General features: G+C 44.7%; 1 protein-coding gene across 14 annotated transcripts; it reads right to left on the minus strand.

Moving 5' to 3' along the window:
• Positions 1–49: 49 nt before the first annotated feature.
• On the minus strand, positions 50–22,017 carry LOC6547749 (myosin heavy chain, muscle). Of its 14 annotated transcripts, none has more exons than XM_015157120.2 (19): positions 21,832–21,928; positions 19,841–20,141; positions 19,108–19,251; positions 17,888–18,268; positions 17,753–17,816; positions 17,590–17,688; positions 15,396–15,499; positions 13,938–14,345; positions 12,954–13,124; positions 11,370–11,959; positions 10,270–10,387; positions 7,975–8,238; positions 6,322–6,531; positions 5,197–6,083; positions 4,954–5,032; positions 3,006–4,181; positions 2,033–2,938; positions 1,252–1,315; positions 50–789 (listed from the first exon to the last, which is right to left on the minus strand). In XM_015157120.2, the coding sequence occupies exons 2-18, from the start codon at positions 20,042–20,044 to the stop codon at positions 1,271–1,273; spliced, it is 5,850 nt and encodes a 1,949-aa protein (XP_015012606.1). In that variant the 5' UTR covers positions 20,045–20,141; positions 21,832–21,928; the 3' UTR covers positions 50–789; positions 1,252–1,270. The 14 variants fall into 14 exon arrangements, with proteins under 14 accessions (XP_015012606.1, XP_015012589.1, XP_026835734.1 ...); XM_015157103.2 differs by lacking the exons at positions 4,954–5,032; positions 10,270–10,387; positions 15,396–15,499 and adding exons at positions 4,518–4,596; positions 8,927–9,044; positions 17,279–17,382; XM_026979933.1 differs by lacking the exons at positions 1,252–1,315; positions 4,954–5,032; positions 10,270–10,387; positions 15,396–15,499 and adding exons at positions 4,518–4,596; positions 8,927–8,952; positions 9,592–9,683; positions 17,279–17,382.
• Between the last annotated feature and the right edge of the window lie 3,753 nt (positions 22,018–25,770).

The following is a 25,770-nucleotide window of genomic DNA, read 5'->3' on the forward strand; positions in this document are numbered from 1 at the left end:
AGGACATCCCAGTCGATTGATACTATCACGGAAAATAATACACATTTGTTAAATTGATTTACATTTATTTTGTTCCTTTTTTGTATACTTTTCATTTAGTGTCAAGTGATGATCTTATCTCCCTATCATTGCTCGATAGGGTCTGAATTAAACATAAACATAAGCGCAGTGTGTAGCTCGTGTCGTCCGTATGTCTTGTCCGGTCTGCATGACAAACAATATTGGGAGTACATATAGAGCAAAATATTCGAACTGCGGGCGACATTTACCGGCGGACACCTCCGCGGGGCCTTCATTTTGACGGGGCTCACATTTCGCGATTATTCTCAGGTTGTTCGATTGAGTCGATGGTACTTTGATAGTTAGTTGGTTGAATGCATTTCGAAAGTTGTATAAAAATATATAAATACAAATACAAATACAGGTCCAGCGAGCAGTGTCCCCATGGCAAATGTCGCGCTTACACAATAGCTCATACTGATCACTTATGTATGTATGCTGATCGATGATGATCGATTGTTGTTATATGTTTTCATTTTTTGCCTAAGTGCATCTGGCGTTGTTGGTGGTTTGCCTCCCGTCGTTTTCGATATTTATTTTGTTATAGTTTTATTATTTTGTTTTTAAATTAAGAAATTAAATTAAAATCATAAACATAAGCATTATGAAATATCATTTAAAATAAATTAAAAAATGAAATGGCATTTAGAATTCGTTTTCAGGAGCAAGGTCGAATCTTGGTGGGAAGGCCAATCCGTCGAATTGTGGCCTAACGGACGTCGCACGGGGCTGCGAAAGAGACATAAATCAGTTGATTAAAATAGGTTTAAGTAGGCAAACTATGTATATTCAAACATGCCGGGGATGGGACAAGTCGCCATGTTGGATCGACTGCACGGGATAAAACGATAACGAGTACGCCTGGTACTCTCTGAACACGTTTCTTAGTGCCAGCGAGTGGCGCGGTGAAATAACGGTAACTAGGGGCTACGAAGTGAGCTAACGTAATGCTCGTCGAGAGAGAGAGAGAGAGAGATAGAGTGTCTTACGAGTGTCGAATGAGAGTGGAGCGATAACGCTTGACAAGTACGACAGCGAGACGATACTATGAGGAACGACAACGAACGAGTGAGCGAGACAACGAGATGAGCGGCGGTTGATTGACTGACTGGTGTGCGTGTGAGGGAGTGGGAGGGAAGAGTTCCGACACAACAAGAACGGGTCAAGACGTGCACGAACACGTCCACTTACAAATGTTTCAAGAAAGTTTCTACTGCTCCAGCAGCGCGCTCTTGCGGCCCTTTGACGCTGTCGGCTGCAGTACACATGTACAAATACAGTTTATAATAATATAGTGGAAGAATAGTATTGTTTTTCTCTTTTTTGTAAATAGTGGTAAAGAAAGCATTTCGATTGATTTAGCCTGGTGCTGCGTTGGTTGCTTGCTTATTTATTTGCAATTTTTCTTTTTTTGGCTTTTTGTTTGGTTTTCTGTCAAAATGAACGCATTCTTGGTTGGTATTCGATGAATTGATCCATTGTTTTCTGATTGGGGTGGCCTCTAATTTATACATTTTTGTCTGCTAGCGAATGTCGTGTGATGCATCTATATTATTGTTATTAGTATTTATTTTATAATAATTCTTATAAGCTATAATTCTCTTTGCATGGTTTTGTTCTCTCATTATCGTAAATGAACCATAATTGGATCGCTATATAGATTTTTTATTCGATGGTGATGCCTCAGGCTTAGATCTGTTTTCGTAAGAAGAAGCAGAGCATACGCGCGCAATATGAAAGGGAAGAATATACACATTATTCAATAGCTGATCCAGAAATAACGTGAGTGAGATGGTGCTGATGCAGCAATATGAAGGCTCGGTTCAGGTAGTGTTCGATTGAGAGAAGTTCAAATGGGTTTTCATATTTACTTTTCTTCTCTGAGTGGGCTAAGGTCGTTGTGGGGTCTTAAGTGCTAAAGGGTTGTGTGATGATGAAGGCATTTGTCGAATGCCAAAGTTCAAACACTTACCGCTGGGCTGGCACCACGACCGACAGAACCGGCACGTCCCTTGGCGCGGAATTTGCTGATGGCCTGCTCGGCCAGATCGGCACGCTCCTCGGCCTCCTCAAGCTCCTGCTGAGCCTTGCGGAATTTGGCCAAGTTGAGGGCAGCGATTTCCTCGGCCTCCTCGATCTGCCTCTTGTATGTCTTGATCTTCTGTTGCAGCTTGTCGACCAGATCCTGCATGCGCTCGTGGTTCTTGCGGTCCTCCTCGGACTGGAAGCTCAGCTCCTTGACGCGACGCTCGGACTTGCGCAAGTTCTTCTGGGCATCGGCGTGCCTCCTCTGCTCACCATCCAGCTCGTTCTCGAGCTCGCGGACGCGCTGCTCCAGCTTCTGGATGGCCTTCTTGCCTCCCTTGAGGGCGTTGGCCTCGGCCTCGTCCAGACGGACCTGCAGCTCCTTGATCTGCTGCTCGAGGGCCTTCCTCAATTTCTCCTGGGTCTGGGCATGATCCTGCTCAGCACGGAGCTCATCGGCCAGGCGGGCGGCATCGACCATAGCCTTCTTGGCCTTCTCCTCGGAGTTCTTGGCCTCGTTCAGGAGTTCGTCCAGGTCGGAGTGCAGGGTCTGCAGCTCGGACTCCAGCTTCCTCTTGGCAGCGGAGATGGAGGCGTTCTGGGCGGACACTTCGTTCAGCTGCTCGTGGGCATCGGCCAGCTCCTGCTCGGCCTGGCGACGGCCGCGATCGGCCTGCTCCAGCAGAGTGCGAGACTCCTCCAGTTCGTTCTGGAGGGCGTTGGCACGACGCTCGGAGATACCCAGCTGTTCGCGGGCATCGTCGCGGGCGCGCTGCTCCTCCTCGAGGGCAGTCTGGATGTCCTTCAGCTGCTGCTGGTAACGCTTGATGTTCTTCTGGGCCTCGGCGTTAGCCTGAAGTGAAGGATAAGAATGCAGGTTAGTCGTCTTGCTTTGACGAGGCACTAGTTGTTGAACCTACCTTGTTGGCGTGATCCAGAGCAATCTCAAGCTCGTTGATGTCAGCCTCCAGCTTCTTCTTCATGCGCAGGGCCTCAGCCTTGCCCTTGGCCTCGGCTTCGAGGGAAGCCTGCATGGAGTCGAGGGCGCGCTGGTGGTTCTTGCGGGTGTTCTCGAACTCCTCCTCCTTCTCCTGGATGCGGCGGTCGATCTCCTGGCGCACCTGGGACAGCTCAAGCTGAGCGCGGAGCACCTTGTTCTCCTCCTGCTCAAGAGCGGCCTCAGCCTCCTCGAGGGCGGCCTGGAGCTCGTCCTTCTCGGCCTCCAGGCGCTTGCGGGCCTTCTCGATCTCATGGATGTTGCGGCCACCCTCACCGATCTGGTCGAGCAGATCCTTGACCTCATCAGCCAGGTTCTTGTTCTCACGACGCACAGCCTCCAACTGCTCCTGGCCCTCCTCGTAGGCGCCCTTAAGACGGAACAGCTCGGTGGAGTAGTTGCGGCACTCCTTCTGGGAGGCATCCAGCTCAGCAGCCAGATCGTCGACCTTGAGCTTCCACTCGCCGATGATCTTGTCGAAGGCCTTCTGCTTCTTCTCGGCAGCGTTGGCAATGGCGTTGGCACGGTCGACCTCCAGCTGCAGATCCTCCACCTCGGTGGACAGACGCTGCTTGGTCTTCTCCAGGCCAATGCACTTCTGGTTGAGGGACTCGATGGTCTCCTCGGCCTCGGCCAAACGGGCCTGCAGCTTCCTCTTGGCCTCCTCCAGCTCCTCAGAGCGGGCAACGCCATCGGACTCGTACTTGCTGCGCCACACCTGGGCCTCACCGTTGGCCTTGCTGAGCTGGCGCTGCAGATCGGCCTTGCCCTCAGCCTCCTCCTCAACCTGCTCGCGCAGATTGTCCAGGTCGTGCTCCAAGTTGCGGAACTTGCCCAAAAGGGTGGCACGCTCGCGCGACTCCTCGTCGGCCAGACGCTTGGTGTCCTCCAACTGGGTGGTCAGAGAGATCTTGATCTTGGACAGCTGAGACACCTGGGACTCGGCCTCCTCCAGCTGGCGGAGCAGATCGGAGTTCTCAATGGACAGCTTCTTCTTGCTGGCATCGAAGTCGTTCAGAGTCCTGTTGGTCTCATCCAGTTTCGACTGCACCTCGTTGAGGGTGTGCTGCAGCTGCTTGGCGATCTTCTCCTGGGCAGCCTATTGGTGGTTAAAGCAATGGTTATTCATTAGATTCGGAATGGGCTTGGGAACTATCGTAATTGGTTGTACGTGTGGCATTTTGGTTTCGTGTCAAGTGCTGTACAAGGCATTTGGGGTTTAGTAGATCAAGCCTGGATATTACTTTAGTGGTGGGTCGTTTTAGTTTTTACATAGTCAAATTTTCTTTTTTTTGAGGGATTTCGGTGTGGTTGCGTTGCAACTACGTTGATACTATACACAGATGTAGACGTGGCTAAACTAGAACTTTCAGCATTTAAATTTACAGCATCGCGGTGAGAGAGCAATAATATATGTAGAGATCAAATTCAATACCTTCTCGTTGGTAATGTGGTCGACACCGGCGCGCAGATCGTTCAACTGGCCGTAGTACTCGTTCTTCTCCTTCTCAGCCCTGGTTTAGACAGATAGATAGAGACACAGAGCAGAGGTTCGTATTTCACGGGTTAGTTCATGTTTTGTGGGGGATAAAGACAGAGACATAGACAGAGACAGATACAGAGGCGAGAAGCGAGCGATTGCTTTCCTTGCGTTGAACCTTTTCAAATAACCTTCCTTTTTATTAGACATAGAGAGAGATAGAGAGTTGGTGACAGACAGAGAGAGGGACACACAGACGTAGTTCGTTTGTACGTAGTTGTGTGGTAGCATTTTTATTTGTTGGTTGGAACATGCTGTGTTCAGTGTGATTCTGTATATGTGTGGATCGCTGGACGTCCGTTGTCGGGCGCCAGTTATCACGACATATTACCTTATCGCGACCCAGCTGATCGCAGGCGGTACGAGTCTGATTCAGCTCGTTGTGGCAAGTCTGGCGATCGTGTTCGGCCCTGGATTAGCAAATGGGTAAAAAGAGCAAAATATCTATTATGTTCGGTTTGGCAAACCAAAGCTCTTCACACGTAGTATGTAGATCTTTCAAGATCTCTCTATCTCGATAGCGGTGGCACCTGAAAAAGCTAGCCAGAAGTCTAAGAATATGCGCAATACTTACTTAGCCTTCAGCTTGTTGAGCTGGTCAACCTGCTCGGCCATCTCGGCGACGGCATCGTTGTGCTTCTTGCGCAGGTTAGCCAGGGTGGACTCGTGCTGGATGTTGGCCTCCTCAAGATCGCGACGCAGCTTGCTCAACTCAGCCTCACGCTTCTTGTTGAGCTCAATTTGGGCAGAGGTGGCACCGCCAGCCTCCTCCAGACGCTCGCCCAACTCCTCAAGCTCACGGGCCAGATCGGCGCGCTGCTTCTCAGCCTTGGCGCGGGCCTGGCGCTCAGCCTCGACCTCTTCCTCGAGCTCCTCGATGCGGGCCTGCAGCTCCTTGATCTGGCGCTGGTGCTTCAGAACAACGACCTGCTCGTCCTCGAGCTTGGCGGTGATGGAGGACAGCTCCTTGTCCTTGCGCTGGATGGTCTGCTCGAGCTCCTTCTTGTTGCGCTCCAGATCGGCAACAGCCTCCTGGGTGAGCTTGAGGTCGCCCTCAACCTTGCGCTTGGACTTCTCAACATCGCCGCGCACCTTCTTCTCGCGCTCCAGCGAATCCTCCAGTTCATCGAGGGTCTGCTCGAGCTTGGCCTTAACCTTGTTCAAGTGGTTGATCTTGTCCTCGGCAGCCTGGAGCTCCTCACCGGTCTTCTGGTTGGTCTCGCCCTGCATCTTCTTCTCCTTGTTCAACTTGTTGATGAGCTCATCCTGGTGGGCGATCTCGTCGTTCAAGTTGCGGATCTGGTGATCCTTGGTGGCCTTGTCCTGCTCGGCCTTCTGGACGTTCAATTCCAGATCCTCGATGTCCTTCTTCAGGCCAGAGATCTCCTGGTCGGCCTTCTTCTTCTGCTGGAACAGCTGGTTGCGGGCATCCTCCTCCTGAGTCAGACGCTCTTGGATATCCTAATGGAATCGTACAAAATGGTGTGGGCGTGTTTAGTGGCTGAGTAAGTTGGCAATCGATGGGTCACTCCTAAATTTAGCCAAGTGCGCCGATGGCCAGAAATAGCAGAGCAACTTTCATGCTCGATTGCCTCTGATCAATTTCTGAGGCGATTTCCGCTTTCGTGGCACTTGGATTATTGCCATCGCATAAATGGGTTTTGGTGTATGGTATTAATGGGATTAATGGGATACTTACGCGCAGCTGGTTCTCGAGGTCGTTCTTCTGGGCGGTCAACTTGGCGTTGCGCTCCTGGTAGTCCTGCAGGGCACCCTTCTCGCCGGACAGGGAGTCCAGCAGAGCGGTCTTCTCAGCCAACAGCTTGGCGTTGAGGGCCTCCAGCTCCTTGCGGACCTTCACTTCAGCGGCATGCAGTTCCTCAGCCTTCTTGGCCTTCTCCTCCAGACGCTGTAAGTCATTAGAGGCATTCGATGGGTTAGATGGTATATTGCCGGAGCCGATCTCCTCAGCTGGCTGCGGTTTTGGCGGTGCTTCCACGGCGCTTGGTTCGGACTGAGGAGCAGCTTCTGCAGTCTCTGCTGGTGGAGCAGCTTCCGCTGGAGCTGCTTCCTCAGTGGCACTGGGTGTGGTCGATTCGGTGGACTTTTTCGTTTTCTTGGCTTTTTTCTCATCGGCCATGGCGGCAAATCACTTTCTATAACTCCTTTTCAAATGGGATACTCTCTTCTGGGGGGTTGCAATTGCAATTTGGATTCGTTATCTTGCTGCTGGCTAAATTACAGAGCCAAGATGCTCTTTTGCTCAGATCGATTGGTTCTTCGTTGGGGGTTCGATTTTTGGTGGTGCGCGTTACCGCGACGGCGACTGGTCAAATACAACTGGAATGGCTGCTGCAAATGCACTGGGCCACTTGGGCTATAAAATTAGCAAAAACGCCCCGATCCGAGCAGAGCGGCACCAGAGCAGAGCAGAGCAGCGACACGGCAGCTGCCGCCACTTGGCATGTGTGTAATCGCCTTGGCTAGGAGGTAGCCATCATTCGCGAATTGCTGGCATTGCTATTGCTAATGCTGCACTGCGTCGGTATGGGGCCTATCAAGTCGCACTTGTGCGGCGGCACCAGCAGGTGTACCATCTTAGGTATATATAGATCGGTTAGAAACATCGTGCGTATGGATGTAAATTACTCATCGGGGATCGGAACTGTACGTGGGCATCCTCGGGCATTTTTTATTATTTAATTAGCAAGCTAATTGGCAAACTAATTGTGGCTCTTAAAAACAAATCCCCAGCTATATGGCAGGGCCAAGAATAGACCCAACTACAAGTCATAATTTTCGAAAAGTATTCATAAGCAAATACATTGTACGGGAATGTGAGAGGTGAAGAGTTGTTGGATTCCAGCGAAATGATTCGCCTGGGGCAAACGGAGGCCACATTTGGCCCGCAAGTGCGAGGAGATTATGGCAGCAGCTATTTTTGGCTGCCCCAGCGATTGGAATCAGATCGTATCGATATGTTCGGGCAGCTGGCAGTGGGTGGGTGGTGGCACCTGCCCCTGTTGCAGGTATTAAGATGTGTGCTTAATTAAGCGCAAGAAATTCGCATTGAAACAATGTTTATGACCATTGGCTAAAAAAAGATTGCGTTGGGGCTTGGATTGCTGGTTGACTGCTGGCAGCTGCCCCAACTCATCCAATTACCCCAGACAGTGACCAAATGGAATGGACACACCAGGGCTACATCAACGTGTTGCGGTCACCAACGTGATTGTCGCCAGCAACTGTACTGTCCAAGTTCATCCTCCTCGAACCACAAGACACTAGACCACTTAGACGCAGCCAAAACCAGCCGGGTGAGATCTGAATCGTTTTTGGGGGATATACTCACGGCAATCTCATCCTCGATGCGGCTGACGTTGAGGAGGGGCTTGACCTTCTGCCACAGTTTGTACCAGGGCCAGGTACGGAGCTGCAGGTACTTGCGCAGGTTGCGCTGGACAACCTTGAGGGCGACGCGCTGCTCCTGGAGCTTCTTGAAGCCCTTACGGGACAGGTAACCACGGGCCCAGGCCTGCATCCAGGACATGATCTTGCCCAGACGCTCATCACGGAACTCCTCCATCTGACCCAGGACACCGGCGCGGAAGAACACCTGTTTTGTTTGGGTTGGGGGTTGGGTTGGGGGAAATAGAATAGGTTAGATCTCTGCTGGTTCCATCTACTGAAGAGCGCGTGCACTAAGCGGAACCTACACTGTTCTGGGAGCTTCGGGGGAAGCTCAATCAGACGGCGGAGGTTCAATCATTTTCTTTCTTTTTTTGCTTATGCTTAAGCGGTTCTTCAAAAACACTTTTGGACAGGTTGAACTGGGATAGATAGAGGATGGATGGTACAAACCAGAAACAGAACAGAAAGGTACATAAACTCACACATACAAACAAAATAACATCTATGGTTTTAGTAAATGGATGCAAATGGGTTTAGAGTACAGGCAGATGAAAACACTCAGATGAGACTAAGAAAGGCAATATAAAAGTCCAGATCCAGCAATCCCTGGCCAAATCATTCACATAAGCCGTGTACTAGCAGCTGGAAAAGTTCTCACGATTGGGCCAGGAATGGCATATCCGAAAATTATATCTTGTGCTAGTGTGCAGATGTGCAGAGTCTTGACAATATCTACCATTGGCCAAAACCTCAATCAAGCCCTACGAACTACGAAATTCGATAGTGCTTGAGTCAGGTCCAGCAGATTGGGAAACATTCTGCGGACTGAAGCAGTAGAGTGCAGATGATGTGGTTCGTGAATGAATCTTTAAGATATATTGTCGGTCATATACCTTTGTGTTACCCAAACGGTACTGATCTTCGGGCAAATCGATAAACTTAATGATAATTTCAGTGGCCTTTTTGTCTTTCTCAACGCCCTGCAATAGCTTGGGGCACATGATCTTGTAGCTGTATGGGGTTTGTAGTTTGAAGGTTTTGTATTAATTAGTTTCAAACGATTGGGTTAGTGTAAGATGGCATACATACTAACTAATTTTGTATGGGTTTTGGTGGGTTGGTGGTTAGATTAATCAACTAATGACTAGGAAATAGTAGAGTTACGTCTAGGTAAGTTACTACTAATACGGATACACCAATGAACTTTTGGGTTGTGGAACTTTGGGTTTCTGTTGGTGAGAACATTTGTTTTGGGCGTGGGTGCTTGGGAAGGATCTGGATTGATGTGTGGTGTGTCCTTCAATTCACTTATACAGACAGCGAGATAGAGAAAAAGTCATGCGAGCAGAGTGGCCCCGGTCAAGAGTCTAAGCTTTTTGCTTAGTTTGCATCTCGACAAGGTCCGACTCCATGGTTGTTTTCAGTTTGTTGATGCAAAGTGTAAATGTATGTCTGGACATCAGTTTCGGAGCCATAGACAAAAGGAGTTTTTGAAGTAATCAAGTGTAAAAAGTATGTTGGATTGTGCGTGCCTTTGTGTTACCCAAACGGTACTGATCATCGTTCAGTTCGGTCGACTCGATCAGAACCTTCGTGCATTTCTTGGGATCCTCAATACCCTTGATACCCTTAGGGTTCAGGATTTGGTAGCTATATGGTCACATATAGATGATGATAATCAACATTAAATGATACTACAGTATTCTAAGTATCGAATTGTGGTTTAGTACTTCTAGCTTATACCTTAGTGTTAGTTACAGTTGATCTTAACAAGAAAGTCTTCAAAAAGGAACTTCTACGATAATATTTTCGAACCCATGCTTTGGGGTTTTACGAGTGTTTAGGTGTTCGTGTCTACATGTGTGTGTGCGTGTTGGAGTGGGATTTCATTTCATATCATTTCCGGGAATCGGGGAATAGAAGTGCTGAACTGAGCGCCCTTAGTAGAGTTATGTTGCTGTTTACCTAAAGGGCGCCTAAAATCTGTTGGATGCTGTATTGGTTTTGTATATCATTTGTGGATGCTTTTGACTCGTATTGCCTCTGGCTGGCATTTGAGATACGAGTGAAGTTCAATTGTTTTGTATTGAGAAATTTGCATTCGAATACGAGCTGTGTGGTATTCGTGAAGTGTGAAAGGGGTTTATTTCAAATCTACTAATTGTGGGAAGGAGCAGAAGAAAGAAATAAGTCCAAAATGCATGAAAATTCTAAACGGATTGGAACGTTTATATGCCTTGGTGTGTCCAATGCGATACATATCGGGATCCAATGAGGTGGATTCCAAAATGATGGATCCACACTTTTTGGGATCATCGACGCCAACAATGCCAGCTGGGTTCAGGATTTGATAGCTGCAATATGGAAATATTTATACCATCGTTCCCACCCGGAACAGTTGTGACTTATCAACCTTGTTGTTTTTGTTTTGGTTCTTGTTTTTTTCTGAGTGTAAAAGTGTGAATGTATAAGAGTGTATTGTATTGGGGAGCTCTTCCGTTGAGGTTTTCTCGAGCACCGTATCGAATATTATTGACTACATAAAAATCTATTGAGCCATCCACTCATAAGTGTTCTGCTTTTGCAAAAATTTTGAAGTTGTTTTGCCAGATTAAGCTTTGGTAAATAAATATCTTTCTCATGCCTTGGTGTGACCCAGACGGTACAGGTCTGCGTCCAGCTCGGTGGACTCGATCAAAACCTTGGAGGCTTTCTTGGGACACTCGAGGTCCTTAATGCCACGGGGGTTCAGAATCTGGTACCTGTCAGGATGTAGAGTTCGTTTTTGATTCCATACTCAGAATAAATCGTGATACACACAGTAAGCCTTAAGACGGAGATACACCTAAACACAGCACTGAAGCACTGAAACTGGAATTGATATCTGGTACGGTACATGGTACATACAACGAGGATCAACAAGTGGGGATTCAATTGAAAGATACACTAGTCATACAATTGGAGTGAGTACATTCGCTTGCATACACAAGGTGGATATAAAAAGGAAAATTTGTAATCGTGCGTGCCTTGGTGTGACCAATGCGGTACATATCGGGATCCAGTCCGACGGCTTCCAAGCACTTTCCGGCAGCATTCTTGGCCACCTTTTCGGCCGCCATGATGGCGGGAGCCAGAATCATGTAACTATAGTTGAGTATTACAATGCACACGTTAATAGTCGATCATAATTAATAGATTACTCATAGTGCTAAGTGGTGCATGTACAAATGACCGAAAGTGCTGTATCATATGATCTAACTGATCTTCAACTAAGTGTCTAAGTGCTAGTGTATTAATTATTGGTGTAGCCAAGGAACCCCCGCAACCGATACTTACCGCATCTTGAAGTCGGGATACATCATCCTGTTGGGGAAGCCCTTACGGCAAATACGGATACCTTCAAGCACACCGTTACAGGTCAGCTGGTGCATGACCAAGTGGGCATCGACCACACCAGGTTGCTTCATCTCGTTGGGAATGATGCAACGGACGAAGTGAGGCTGGGTAGAGCGCAGAGTGGTCATCAAGCTGTTCAACTGCTCCTTGTAGGCCGACGAGACGGTAGCGAAGCCACCGCCCTTCTTGCCACGACCTCCCTTGGCCTGTTCACCGCCACCCGACTGTCCGGCGTGATCGGCGAAGATCTCGATCAGCAGCTTGTTCTGCGACTTCTTGAACTGGTCGACAACGGTGTCGTTCAGAGGATCCTTGTTCTTCTCCAACCAACCGGTGATGTTGTAGGACACACAACCAGCATAATGGGCAATGGCGAAGTGGGCAGCCTGCTGGCCGGGCTTTGGAGGCTTGGGCTTCTGGAATGGAGCCGACTTGCCCAAATGGGTGTTGGTCAGCTTCTCCGAGAAGGTCTGATCGGTGGCCTTGGGGAACATAGACTCTTCCTCCAGGATGGACAAGATACCCATGGGCTAGTGGTAAGAGGAGGCGAAGTTGCGTTCGTTAGTTTCTTCAAAGATGCTTCTGTGTGGCAAGTGAAATTTCTTTCTAGTACAAGCACGCATTTAAACTAAAGTAGCGTTTTAACATTTTACATAGGCGGCATATTACATATCGCTTCACTAAGACGACTTACAGAACACATTAGTACATAGGACTTACCCCTTACAATTTTAGTGGTGAGTCGCAAAGTTGCAAATGCATTAACTGTTGGTGCTTGTTTAGCTTAAGGCGATCTTACAACTAGGTTAACGAAAATTAATATCGATTATATTAGAACATATTAGATCATTCTTCAAGGTGCACTCTAATCGCAATTGTGTATTATTGTGTAATGGTCAGCGTGGGCTATCTGCTCTGATAGATAGTTATGGCCGTGTCTGTACCTTTTCGATCAGATCAATACACAATTGCAGATCCATGCCGAAATCAATGAAGGTCCATTCGATGCCCTCGCGTTGGTATTCTTCTTGTTCCAAAACGAACATGTGATGATTGAAGAATTGTTGCAGTTTTTCGTTAGTGAAATTGATGCACAATTGTTCGAAACCGTTGTACTAGATCGAGGATCGGAACAATATGTAACGTAAAAATAAAGCGCTGTTAATTCGGATGTTGCTTTCAATGTCTGGCTTCGTTGGGTTAGTTACTTTCGGTTTTCCCTCGAACTCTTTCTGGGATTCTTCATTCTGGAGAGGCATGACATGGATGTGGGCTTGTGTGCTTATAATATAATAAATATGTATATATGGAGCTAGAAAACGCTTATGGGCGCACTTCTCCGCATGACTGAAACAATAAATATACGAGTATATGCTAGCCCCATGTGGGATCATCAGTTCTAGATGATTTGCCATTCAGGGTGCTTTCGGCACATTATAAATTAACTTATTCATATATGCTGACAGAACAACGAGCGATGGCGGATAATTTTTGGCTAGGAAGGTTGGTTGGGTGGAGACGAACCTTTTCAATCAGATCGATACAGGCCAACAAGTCCATACCGAAATCGATGAAGGCCCAGTCAATGCCTTCCCTCTTGTATTCTTCTTGCTCCAAAACGAACATGTGATGGTTGAAGAATTGTTGCAACTTCTCGTTGGTGAAGTTAATACACAGTTGCTCGAAACCGTTGTACTAGATGTCATATTTTTGGGGGAAATGGTGCGGATTGATGGGATGAGTACATATTCAGAATATTTATAACCAGTGCTTGGATGGGGCATGCCAACATAATTCCCTGACATTCAGAACACACTCATTGTACAGTTTACCTGAGATCACTGTGGCGGAAACCCTGTCCGCAGATTTCGATTCATATTGCAAGTGCTAAGACATGACATAACAAACGAAAATAATTCAGGGCATTTTTCATGTGCACACAATTCAAAGTACGCAAAGAGAAAACACGGAGTGATTTGAATCTATTAAGCACCTTTTCAATCAGATCGATACAGGCCAGCAAGTCCATACCGAAATCGATAAAGTCCCAGTTTATACCCTCCTTCTTGTATTCCTCTTGCTCCATGACGAACATGATATGGTTAAAGAACTGCTGCAGTTTCTCATTGGTGAAGTTAATACACAATTGCTCGAAGCCGTTGTACTACATTGGAGTGGGGAATATTTACAATTTAAATAGTGATCTATTGAGGTAACTAGGAATGGTGCTGCAGTGTATCTTTGTGTGGTTTTGTGGGCGTTTCAGTGCGAAGATAGGTTGCACCTACGTTGTTCCCCGAGTGATTCTGAATCGGAGTCTGAATCCCTATCCAAATCTTTAAGAGACGTGTTAGCAGGTCGGCTGGGGATGCGGTAACCCAGTCATAAAAATGAGTTGGGCTAAGTCATCCCACAGCTGCATCCGACTGAAATCCCGCAGAGTGACCACAAGTGAGCACCCTAAGAGGATTCCACTCAGACCAAGTCCCCGAACTGTCCGATACTCACCTCGAAGATCTCAAAACCAGCAATATCCAGTACACCAATGAAGTGCTGACGCTTCTGCTGGGTATCCAGAGTCTCGTTACACTTCTTCACCAGCCACTTGAACAGACGATCGAACACACCCTTGCAGAGGGCACCGATCGAGTTGGTGACCTGCTGGACGTTACGGCCCTGGGTGACGAACTCGTTGCCGACCTTGATGCGGGGCTTCAGCAAGTTCTTGTACAGCTCGGCGGTATCGCAACCGAACAGCTTCGACACACGGCCACCCTCCTCCTCGCCGTCCTGCTCAGCCTGCTCCTCGCGACCACGTTGCTTGAACTTCATGCCACCCATGTGCATGACAGCGGCGGTGATCCTGTACACATCCTCCTTCTCCTGCTTGGTGAAGCCCAAGATGTCGAAGGCTTGCTGTTGGTGGAATCAACATTTGGGGGCGAAAAAGTGTGGGAGCTTTAGTATGGCATCATCTAACGTCCTTTGGTTAATCAGCTTTTAAAGGCGTTATTTTTTGGGTTTGTTTTTGAGCATTTTTTTCTGTGGATCAGTGTGGCTTACATCTAGTAGTTCATGCACAACATGCTCAAACGATTGCAGTATAAATTACAAAAGATTTCGTATCGAGCAGCGTTATGGTTAGTAGACCTACGGGTGCTACTGATAGCTGGGTTTACCAGGTGGCTTAAGTATTCCGGAATCATTGGGAAACGCGTGATTTGCCGGGTTGCTTACACTCTAACAAGACAGAAAGACAGATGAAAACTATAAACTTTCCGTGGGACGTACTATTTGTTTTGTTTTTTGGAGGTTCACGTGCTACATTTCTCAACCAGTTCGGTGAGGACGGCTCTCGGGTCAGTCTTTGGCCGTTACACATTAAAACTATCATAGACACATTGAATTTGTACATAGTGTCGTTTGCAGGTACAAATTACAGGGGTATTCACACACGCACACTCTTTTCTATCTATAGTTATGAGTATCTTAGGATAACATGATGCATTGACATTCCAGGCATAAAGTCACAGTCGAGTACAACAGAATCGTCGTAGTCAGGGCATTCGTATTAGGTACAGGTACAAAGAAATTGACAGGATATCGGCTTAGGGACCGATTCCCAGGATGCTTTTTCGGGCAGGGGTTGCGACATTCGCCATTCCATCATTCTTACTCTCTATAAGTTCCATTTTTGGGATCGGATTTTGAAACGGAACTTGGGTAACGGTAAAAAAAACATGGAAGAAAAGATAATCACAGAACACTCAAAACATATTTGTTGGTTTCGGTGTGTTTTTGGTATAGCTCATCGGTTCGTGGGTTCCTTGTCGTTCAGACGTTACCGATATTGGATGCATTATACGGAAAGTGTCTGTATGTCTGTGTGTCTATGTGTGTGTGTGTGCGTGTGGGCGTGTGGGTGAGGGTGTGGGTGTGGGTGTGCTTGGTTTGGCGACCACTTACATCTGCAAGCTGGAATTCCTCACCGTCATCCATGTTGGGTACAGTAACTTTACCCTGGGATACGTTATAGTAGTCGTAAATGTTATCGGAGAGGAAGCACATGTCTACATACACATAGTTGGAAAAGAGGTTTTTCTTTGGTTTAGCAAGAAGAACATAACTTATGCTCTAAGCCTAGGGTTTCACATCCTTAATGCACATGTGCCATATGCTCAATGCTGTGTGTTTGTTTTGGTGTGTGTGTGGAGTGTGTTTGGATTGTACATGTATGTGTCTTCGACGTGGGCATTATCTTTGTGCAGTTTTTTATTGCCAGGAGCAGGCTTTCATCTCGCTCTATCATTTGATAACATTCAAACACAACCCGGTGTCAAGTGAGAATTCGAATGGGACTCAACTATACAGTTTCAGTGCTAGGTCAGCCGAGGTCATTCCTGCTCCCAGCTGAGGGATTTGGGTCTATTAGGTGGCTTCGGTTGTGTGTATGGTACAAGCGGAATTTTGGATTGTGTTGCAAGACTACGAGGGCAAAAAAAAATGCTAAGAATGTATAGAAAAAGAAATAGAGATAGAGAGAGAGAGCAGTAACTCAAGATAATTCCGGAATAACACTTGAAAGTTAACCATATGTACACAGATGTCATAGACGTCACTACAGAGAGCGAAAGGTCGATATGATCGTGCTCGGATCATTATCAAACATCATCGGTGGAGTTTAAAAAGAATAAAATTGAATACGTAACACTGGTATAGAAGATATCTTTTTACAACAGTTCCGAGCTGGAGTAGGATTTGATTTGGGTAACACACTGGACCTGCACTACAACTTACGTCAGTTAACTCAAATTCTTCCCCATCGTTGACACCGGGTATCCGTGTTTTGCCCTGGCAAATGCCGGGATAATCGCCAATATGTTGGCCCAGAAATACCATCTCTAATTTACGCGAACAAAGAGACTCGATGATATGGCATTTAACTTAAATCAAGGAATATGTGTTTGTGTGAAGAGGCAACTACACCCTACCTACTCACATAAAATCTTTCTGAATCACATTATTTGGATTAAGTTGATTAGGTTCTATATTAGGTTAGGAGTTATAGCTTTGGTTGTTTGCCTTGGCTAGCTTGGCAAGCTTTGTGAATTTTGAATTACGACCAGGACATGAAGTTTAGGACAGGAGTATTCATATTGAACAACATCGAGTGTACAACACAGAGGGAAGTTAAGAGTTATGAGTTGTGTGGGTTATGGTTTCGTGGGTAGTACGATAGTGCAGATAAGTAACCATGTTCTGTATGGCCTTACATCCACGGCGACCCATTCCTCGCCATCGTTGACGCTGGGTATGGTCGTTTTGCCTTGCGAGACAATGCGATAGTCGTAAATGTTGTTCGAGAGCAGACAGTATTCTTTATAGATATATGCACGATATATATGCGAACAACATTGTACGAAGGTTATGAAAGGTGTAGTTGTACATATGTTGAGGTATTTGGCGGAAGGTATGTGGAAGAGGTAGAAAAAAGTAGATCTTATTGAAGGGGTTTTGAGTACCAGTTAGTTGGATATGAAATGGGTTAGTACTTCGGGGCGGGGCGGGGGTGTCTCAGTGAAAGCTTTCTACTATGAGTATCCAAATATCCGTTCCGTGGGATCTTTCATGGCATAGTATTGGGCTACAGCTAAGCGGATAGGGAGTGGCCTAATCCATTTACGATACGATAGCGGTACGCAATAGTTAACCAACTAGCTATAAATTGCTCTAAAATAGATTACGATAGTTCAAATAGTAGTAGCTTAGCCAAATAAGTAATAAGTATCTGAGTGTCAATCAACAATATAAAAACGAAATTTAGAATCAAGTAAGGAGAGGGCAATTACATCGGTGAGGGAGAACTCCTCAGCATCATCGATACTGGCTACAGTGACCTTGCCCTGGGAGACAATGTGGTAATCGTAGATGTTATCGGTCAACAGACAAATGTCTAGACAGATAGTGTGTATATAGAAAGTACATCGATTAATCTATGGAATCAGTTTTGAATGGGTTTGTGTGTGAGTGTTTCTAAGTGTGGGTTGTGTTTTGTGTGTGTATTGAACCTAAACCACAACTAAAAGAGATTTAAATAGAATTTCTCTGATTCTCTGAATGGAGGATGTATGAAGGATGAGTAAGTGAGGCGATTGTATACCTTTAACACCGGCAACGGAGCCAGACATGATCTGGTAGAAAATGTGGTAGGAACGCTCCAGGGACTGCTGGGAGATGACACGGGCCTTCTCCAGCAGATCTGTAATAGAGAGTCGCGTTAGGATGTGGATGAACATTCACTGCACATTCAAGTGACAACTTACAGGTCTCAATATCAGCACCAGCCAGTTTACCAGTGGGGCCGAAGTGGATACGGATGAATTTACCCTGGTTTGCATAGGATAGTACAGATTATACCATTTCCCACATGATGATCTATCAAGTCGGGGACTACTTACGAAACGAGAGGAGTTATCGTTACGCACGGTCTTGGCGTTACCGAAGGCCTCAAGCACAGGATTGGTCTGCACAACCTGATCTTCCAGGGAGCCCTTGCTCTTGGCGGTCTCATCGGTCTTCTTGGAGGCACCAACGGTGGCGAAGTACGCAATTACCTTCTTGGTGTTCTCAGTCTTTCCGGCACCAGACTCACCGGTGATCAACATAGATTGATTCACGTGGTTGGTCAACATGTCGACGTAGGCACCGTCAGAGATGGCGAAAATATGGGGTGGCACCTCATTACGGCGCTTGCCACGGTACATCTTAGCGCAACGGTTGGTATACACGGGGTAGCGCTTGTAGGGATTGATGGCAACGCAGAAAAGACCGGAGTAGGTCTGTTTTTGGCCAAGAAAGTTGGGAGAGAGGTTGCTGGTTAATATGGTGGAGATCTCTGCACACATTCATCATGGTTAGAATCGTTGGAAAGTTAGTTTTTGGATCGGGCGACTCGGAGCATCTCCAATAGTCTCTTGTAGTTTTTAGCAACTGTTTCAGTTTTATGTTTTCAGTTTTCGGAGTGCTCCCAATCGCTCCATAGACAGAGGATAGATTAGGATAAGTTGTGCTTATAATTACGACTTTTAGTAACAGTTTCGGTTGTCTTTTGGTCTACCAGTTTTTTGGTGTTCGGTTTGTGTTATAAGTAAATAAAAACTAACTACGATGTTTCAGGATACTTGTTTAAAGTTTTTTCTGTTTGGATTGGGGCAATGATTGATGGTCTGCTGGGGTTTTCAGCTCGGCTTTCTTTGTGTGTTGAGAACCAATTCTTGTGGCTTTGTTTGTGAGGTGTGTGTGCTGTGTGTAGAACCGTTTACTTTCCAGATGTGCGGTTCATCCGACTGGACGGCCAGGATTCATTTTAATACAAGCTGGATTAGTGCATACGTCACAGGAAATGTGGAATTAGCTGGGGTTATGTTTTTTGATAGGGCTTCATAAAATGAGTTGCATAGGTCCGAAATAGGAGCCAATGACAGAGTTAGCAGTCTACTCAATTGCGTTAAGTACTTTAAGGCCATAGTAAACTAGTTGCAGTAGAGCTCTGATCAAATTTTGAATAATTTTGAGATGTTTTTCCTTGATTGATTGTGAGTGATTAGCGGTAGAAAAGCGGTTGGGTAAGAACATAGAACGCATACTTGTGTGCCACCCTTGATAGGCAATTACTTACGTAGATCAGCTTGTTGTAGTATCTCTGTCTCAAGTTATGGAGCACAGAGGCATCGTTAAGGTATGTCAAGTTGGACATATCCTCGGCTTTTTCGTATTTCGGGGGGTTCACTTGCTGGAGCAGATCTTTCTTTAAGTCTCGTGTCTGTATACCATTTTCGTTCGATAGTCGGTTTCAGTTCGATTGGTTATGTTTAGTTTTTGTACAGCATTTGTTGGTTAGACGTTGGGTTAGCAGTTCGTTTTTGAGATTGAGAGAGAGAAGAAGAGATACCCATACATTAGTGAGTTTCTGGCAGTACAACACTTACGTAGATGAGCTTAGCATAGTAACGCTGACGCAGATTGTGCAAAACGCAGGGAGTGTTAAGCACGGTCATGTCGGCCATATCTTCAATTTTTTCGAATTTTGGTGGATTGACTTTTTCCACCTTCTCGGATTTTATATCTCGTACCTAAGCGTATATGTAGGCGAAATCTATAGTTTCATTCCAATTTTGTGGCTACATTCTAAGTTATTGAAGTGTTTTGGGTCATGCAAAAGGTCCAGTCTTATGCTATCCATTGAAAAACCCTTTTTGTAGTACCAAAAAGATTTCTTCATTGGGTAACAGCCGACTAATACTTTAGGTCGACCCTAAGTTAGAAACTTCAATAACAGACTTTTCATCTTGATAAGTTTTTTTTTGTTTTTTTTCTTTGCTGATTAAGCCTCTTGTGGACGATGACTTTACCTCTCCACCCTGCAGACCAACGGAGACGATATCGCCCTTGGTGGCCTTGATCTCACCAAGGAGATAACCCTCCTTCTCGTCGGGGATCCAGCAAGACTTCTTGGAGTCATAGGGTTTCGATTGATCGATACGCCTTTGCTCCAAAGACACGAACAGGTATGGGGTGGGATCCTCATCCTCCTGATTGGCTACTGGCTTCGGCATCTTGCTTAAATTTCGTTTAGAAACTTAAAAACTCGAAAAATAATATTGGGACTTTTCAAAATTTCTTTGTTAATCGCGTCGTGAGCCCAAAACTTCCCTGTAAATATACAAAAGAAAAATACTATTTATTATATGGTTCTCAGGCAAGCATATTATTTTTGAAATTTTTTTCCGATTTATGGATTTTGTGCTTTTGACCCATTTTTGACAGCAGCAGCCAGAGCAGACACTACAACAATTGTACGCGTGTGTGCGTGGATAGGATTTCGAAATTAAATTTCGATTTCCAAATATGAACATTTTTCCCGTTTCGCGCTTTCGAAATTTCCGTTACCGTAACCGGATATTTATTTATGTGTGGCTTTGATTTCATCTCACACCTCAAAGTTAATTAGGCCTCGTCGGTGCTTGTGTTGTTGTTTTTGTTCTAAACAGACAACAAGTGAATTGTGTGGGTCGTCGCTTAAATATAGATCACGGATCCGATTCGAATGTGTATATATGTATACCACATTATATACATATATATCAGAATTCTTTGCATATATACGAATTTTCGGGGCGTTGGTATTTGTTACGTAACGCCAATTTTCATTTAGATATTTCGCGTACGTTCCTCCAGGTTTCTTTGTGAGAAAATCTAACATACTATTGAGCTTACAAAAACGCCCAATACTTCTTATGAACAATTTATGAGGATTCAACTGTCACCACAACTCACTCACAGTAAGAAGAAAATTAATATTACCGTTTGGTACGCGATTTCAATTAATTAATCTGCTATCTCGATAAGGTCGACTGTTCTCATACGAGCAATTCACGAGATCGCAATGATTCCTTTCAGTAAACTTCGAAGGCGGAACGATTTTCGACAATCCACACTAAATCGACAATCGAAAATCCGATTCGAATTGACGCGAACTTTTAACGAATGCGTTATTTTTAAAATTCTCGAAATTATTTCGAAACTAAAGTCACATAGATATTGCTCTATATGTAGTTCGTGGATTCGAGAAGCTTTTTGGCTCATGCTACCACATGGCACACATAGACATAAGGTATATGTATTGGCGATCTCTTTCTAATGTCTTTGGTTATTTTTAAAACATATTCGAAATTATTTTGCCCATGTATATGAGCCGACAACGAATTCGAGTATTCTAAATCTATTTTCTATTTAATAGCATGCCACGCATATGTCTCGGCCACACACAGGTATTTGTGTATGAAATCATTTCGCCAGTAATTCGAAATGGCTATTACAGCATTTCGAACTCGCATCGAATCATGAATTTTTCTTTCGATGAAGTAACAGCTGGCTGTCTCTTTCTGACACTTAAATGATCTATACGAGTATGTTTTAGAATTTTTCAAGTAACCGAAAAATGATACGATGAAAGACTTTTAAATCAAAATTCTTTTGCGAGGAAGGATGATCTAAAACTTCTATAGGTTATGTTAAGTAACTGAAGTACTTCCTAAGGAAAGATGGTTATTTGTAATCCAATTCGATTCGATAATCCGAGGTAGTCCGGTTCACTGTTCTTATTGTCACATATAATTTAATAGATCCGTTTTCGCTAGGATCGTAGTTAGAGCACACACACACACACTTTTTGAAATTTCTCGATTTTGTTGCATATATGTATGTATATATAGGTAGTAATAGTTATTTTAGGTTTATGCTTTTTGACAAAAAGGTCAAATTGTTGCTGCTGCCGCTGATGCTGCTGCTGGGTGGTAATATCCAAAAATCAGAGATCGCACATCAAAGGTGTTGCACTTACGCGCTCGAAAGCCGTTCTGAACCGTGCAACCGGTAAACTTGCCTTTTATACGGGGCAACTTGATACCCATGGATCCCGTAAGACCCCGAAAGCTTTTCGATTGGACGATCGGTGTGCGTGGCGCTGTTTCTGTTTCGGGTTTTCTTGCTCCCTTTTTCGGTCTAGCACTTGGCTGCTCTGATTCCTCTTCTCTAGCAAGTGGGCATTTCTATGGGGGATTGCGGGATGGTGGATGGTATATGTGTGAGCATATGATGCAATCAGGATCGTTGCGGAATCGAGAGCGGAAAGCTTCTTCTCAGACTGCGTGAGCTCTCTCGCATTTTCTCCCCTTAGTCAAATAGTAAAATTCATTTCAATGACAACTTTTCCGCCCTGAGGCAATTCTTCTCCGCCAGAATCTCTCGCTCTCTCTCTATCTTTCTTCTGGGAGCTTTCTTTTTACTTATTTCACATATCATTTCTAGACGCACACATCTATGTGCTATGGTGGGGATCTTTATTTGTTTTTCTCGGTGATCATTTTTCGCTTTTTGTTCTGGTTTTGGTTTTTGGTCACCTCAATGCCAATCCGATCTGGCACCAATGTGGGTGGAAAATCAGGGGGAAAAGCAAGAGATCAGGCGGCGCTATGTGGTGTTCCTTCTGATCTGGGATCACTTTACGATCAGTGGCTAAACAGCTGTTCGAGGGGATCGATCGTTTGCTATCAATGGCCTATACCATTAAGACCTTTAGGCATCCATCTGGTTCTGTTTCAGTTGTAGAACGCAAAAACCCGATCCATCGAGCTAATGATTGATGATCTAGCCTAAGTATGCCGCCATAGAAAACTCATGTCTGCCAAAACTAAAGATGTGAACTTCAAAATAACATCTATGCGAGCATTCCCAAAGCACAAAGAAACCAAATAAAACACATAGTTGAACAGATACTTTAGATATAGATAGATAGATAGATAGGCAGAGAAATGCCACATCAAATCAATGTAGTCGGCGTCCTTCAGAGCAATGCGATGCGAAAATCTTTAGCTTTCAATGCTAAAATCCAATACAGATACGATTGCAAATACGAGTGCATTATGAAATTCGTGTTGTAGCGATTTGTCGGGTATTTATCAAATCTTTACCGCCGACAAAGAGAATTATGATAAATGCCAGCAGAATTGAAATGGTCTCCCCTCTTACAACGATGTCAAATTCCGACACAGAAATTATTCATAATTTTTAGCAAAATTACAACATTTCATGTGCAACATTTTTGGCAGAGAATTATATGAAAAATGACTGCACACCCTCTGCCAGGTATTCGACAAATATTTTTCGTAATGCGTTGGTTCGTCTTAAATATTCAATATTTAACAATGATTATTGTGTAGCGGAAAAAGAATACGCAAAAAACATCTCATGAATTCGGACGAAAACAACTTTCAAACATTTTTTGAGGAATATTTATAGTTTGAAAAAGTCTTCAGTTCTCATTCAAGTGTGAGTGCTTTTTTCCTTTATTTTCGGGGTAGGGTTTGTGCTCTCTAGTCTTTTCTCACATATAAAATTATAATACTTTTTGCTGAGTTTCTGAAACAAAATCTGTGACATTGTCGACCAGAATTGTGGGCAAAAGACGAAAGCATAAATTAAGCATTTTAAACAGTTTCCCAGAACAACACTTTATCACCTGAAAATAAATTATTTTTGGGTTATTTGTTGTATACTATTTGTTTGCAAGCCAATGCGTTGGGTTGGTGTAATTTTTAATATTAAATAAAAAAACACATTTAGTAAGCATACTTTTTGGGATATTTCAGTTATTCTAGAATGTTCTCTTACACCCGTAAAATATTTCAGGCATAAAAAACAGAGAATTCCATATTCTGCTCCCATTTCTTTTTTTTTCGAAAAACCCAAAAACATTTTCGTTTTGAGTCATTGACGCAAAGCAATTTCTGCATTTGTGTGTCAAGATGCTGTTGCTTCTTCTTGTGTATTTTGGCACTGGTGGTCCCCAACATTTTTCAAGAGGGTGGTGCAGGGTGGAGGGTGGACAGGAGGTGCTTGTCTACACGAGGCAGCAACAATTATTGCTTGCAATGGGCTATTTCAAAGATGCCGCAACTGGGCGATGTGCGAGGTCCTCCTCCGCACCTGCACCACCAAAACCGCCAAAACCGCCAGAACCACCAGCACCGCCAAAATCAGCACCACCCAAAGTCGCTGCCAAACAGCAGACACTTTGAATGGCGTTTCTATCGGTGGGGCATAAACGAGGGTTGGTTGTGACACAAACGCAGATCCCTTGCGTAGTGGGTATACCCAAGTCATAAAGTCGGTTAGTGGATCATTTGCTTCACTATAAGGCGCTTGCGCTTTTGCACACCGATCATAAATCATCATCAGCGATGGCAGCTTTAGAGAGCAGTATATAGATACTTATGGGTCAAGTTCATATTCCAAGCAGTCAAATTTGACAACATTAAATATTTAGCTACAAGTACTTTATTAAGATTAATATTTTAGGTAAATTAAAATAGGATTGGAACTGGAACTGCCATGGCAATATTAAATATTACAATAAATAATAGTTTTCCTGTATAAAAAACCCACATATTTTTTCAACTATAAAACTTTAGTTCTGTTACGCACTGTATCATAGCATTTCAAAGTTTTTGGCTTAGATGTGTCCCCATACGCAGCCTGGTTCAATTCCTTCCCGCCCAATCAGTTTGCGTCAAGATATCAGTAACCCTGCCCGAAATTGTCAAATGGTATTCCCTAAAAATTCTGCACAACCAATTGGTTTACATATAATGAAAATATTTTAAAAACGCCAACCGTGACCAAAATACATGCATAGTCTATAGATAACTCTCGTCTAAATGCATTGGAACCCATCCAAATGGTCGATATAAAAATATCCATCGTCGGCCTGTTTCCCCGCAACATCCCCACATCCCAGCCCCCCAGCCCCCAAGCCGTTATCCCTAATCCTCGAGCGCCGACCACGGTCGGTCAACGTCGTGGTTTCGGCGACATCTGCATCCCATCCCTGGTGCACCGATCCCTCGCCCATGCCCACATCCAATCCAAAGAGATCTCTCTTCAGTTCCCAGAAGACTTGGCGAGTTGGCGAGATGCGGCGAAAACCGGGAGGCACTTGCATACATACAGCCGTTGCCAGGTAGCACATGGCATGACAAATGAATGAATACTTCCTGCATTACGTGTGGGTTATGCAACAGAGGATCTGGCCGTCCTACCGAATATATGGTAATTGAACGTCTCGTAAATTTATTTTCCAAGTGGTCGGGAAAATTGGCACTAGCACTTGCAACTGTCAATCCTTAAGCTGCATACTCGTATCCAATGTGGCTTAAATGCCGATCTTCTGGCACTTCATTGTTCTTTGATTGATCGCATACACGAAAAATAACGTTGTAAAATAACGAAAATATTCGCAAAAACATAAAAGATATTCTAACAAAATTCGAATAAAAAAATATACAACTTTACAAATAATTTCCATAAAGGTAGAACTATTTTCATTTTGGTGATTGTGGCTCCTGCGCAAAATGTTTGTTTTCCTAGTACACAACTTTGTTTAGGTATTTATGCAATCTGAAAAGCAGAAAACGTTTTCCAGCCCTCAGCTGGGTGTTGATGTGGATCCGTGTGGTCTGAAATGATTAATTGCCTTGGCTCAATTGAAAATCGCACAGGCATAATGCAAAACCAATCCGCAGAAGATTTCTCTACTCATAAATGAACACGTACTCGCATGAAGATGCCATCTATCGCTAATTAATTAGGCAATCCAATCGAATCATTTAGTATTAGTCACTGATGTGTGGAGCATTAAAAATTATTTCTGTAAGCATTTGTCACCCAATTAAACCGACTGCACCCAAGTACCCAAGCAGCCAAGCAGCCAACCAAGGAATCG

This window comes from Drosophila erecta, unplaced genomic scaffold (genome assembly GCF_003286155.1).
Source record: "Drosophila erecta strain 14021-0224.00,06,07 unplaced genomic scaffold, DereRS2 tig00000092-arrow-pilon, whole genome shotgun sequence".
Classification (NCBI taxonomy): Eukaryota; Metazoa; Arthropoda; class Insecta; order Diptera; family Drosophilidae; genus Drosophila; species Drosophila erecta.

What these genes read in the sequence shown, in the direction of transcription:
- LOC6547749 (XM_015157119.2), bottom strand. Translation starts at nt 20,044, where the DNA reads ATGCCGAAGCCAGTAGCCAATCAGGAGGATGAGGATCCCACCCCATAC. An exon ending in GTATTGATCTGATCGAAAAG is followed by an intron (nt 11,960 to 12,373) that starts GTACAGACACGG and finishes TCTTACCACTAG; the next exon opens with CCCATGGGTATCTTGTCCAT. An exon ending in ACCGTTTGGGTAACACAAAG is followed by an intron (nt 8,239 to 8,926) that starts GTATATGACCGA and finishes CAAACAAAACAG; the next exon opens with GTGTTCTTCCGCGCCGGTGT.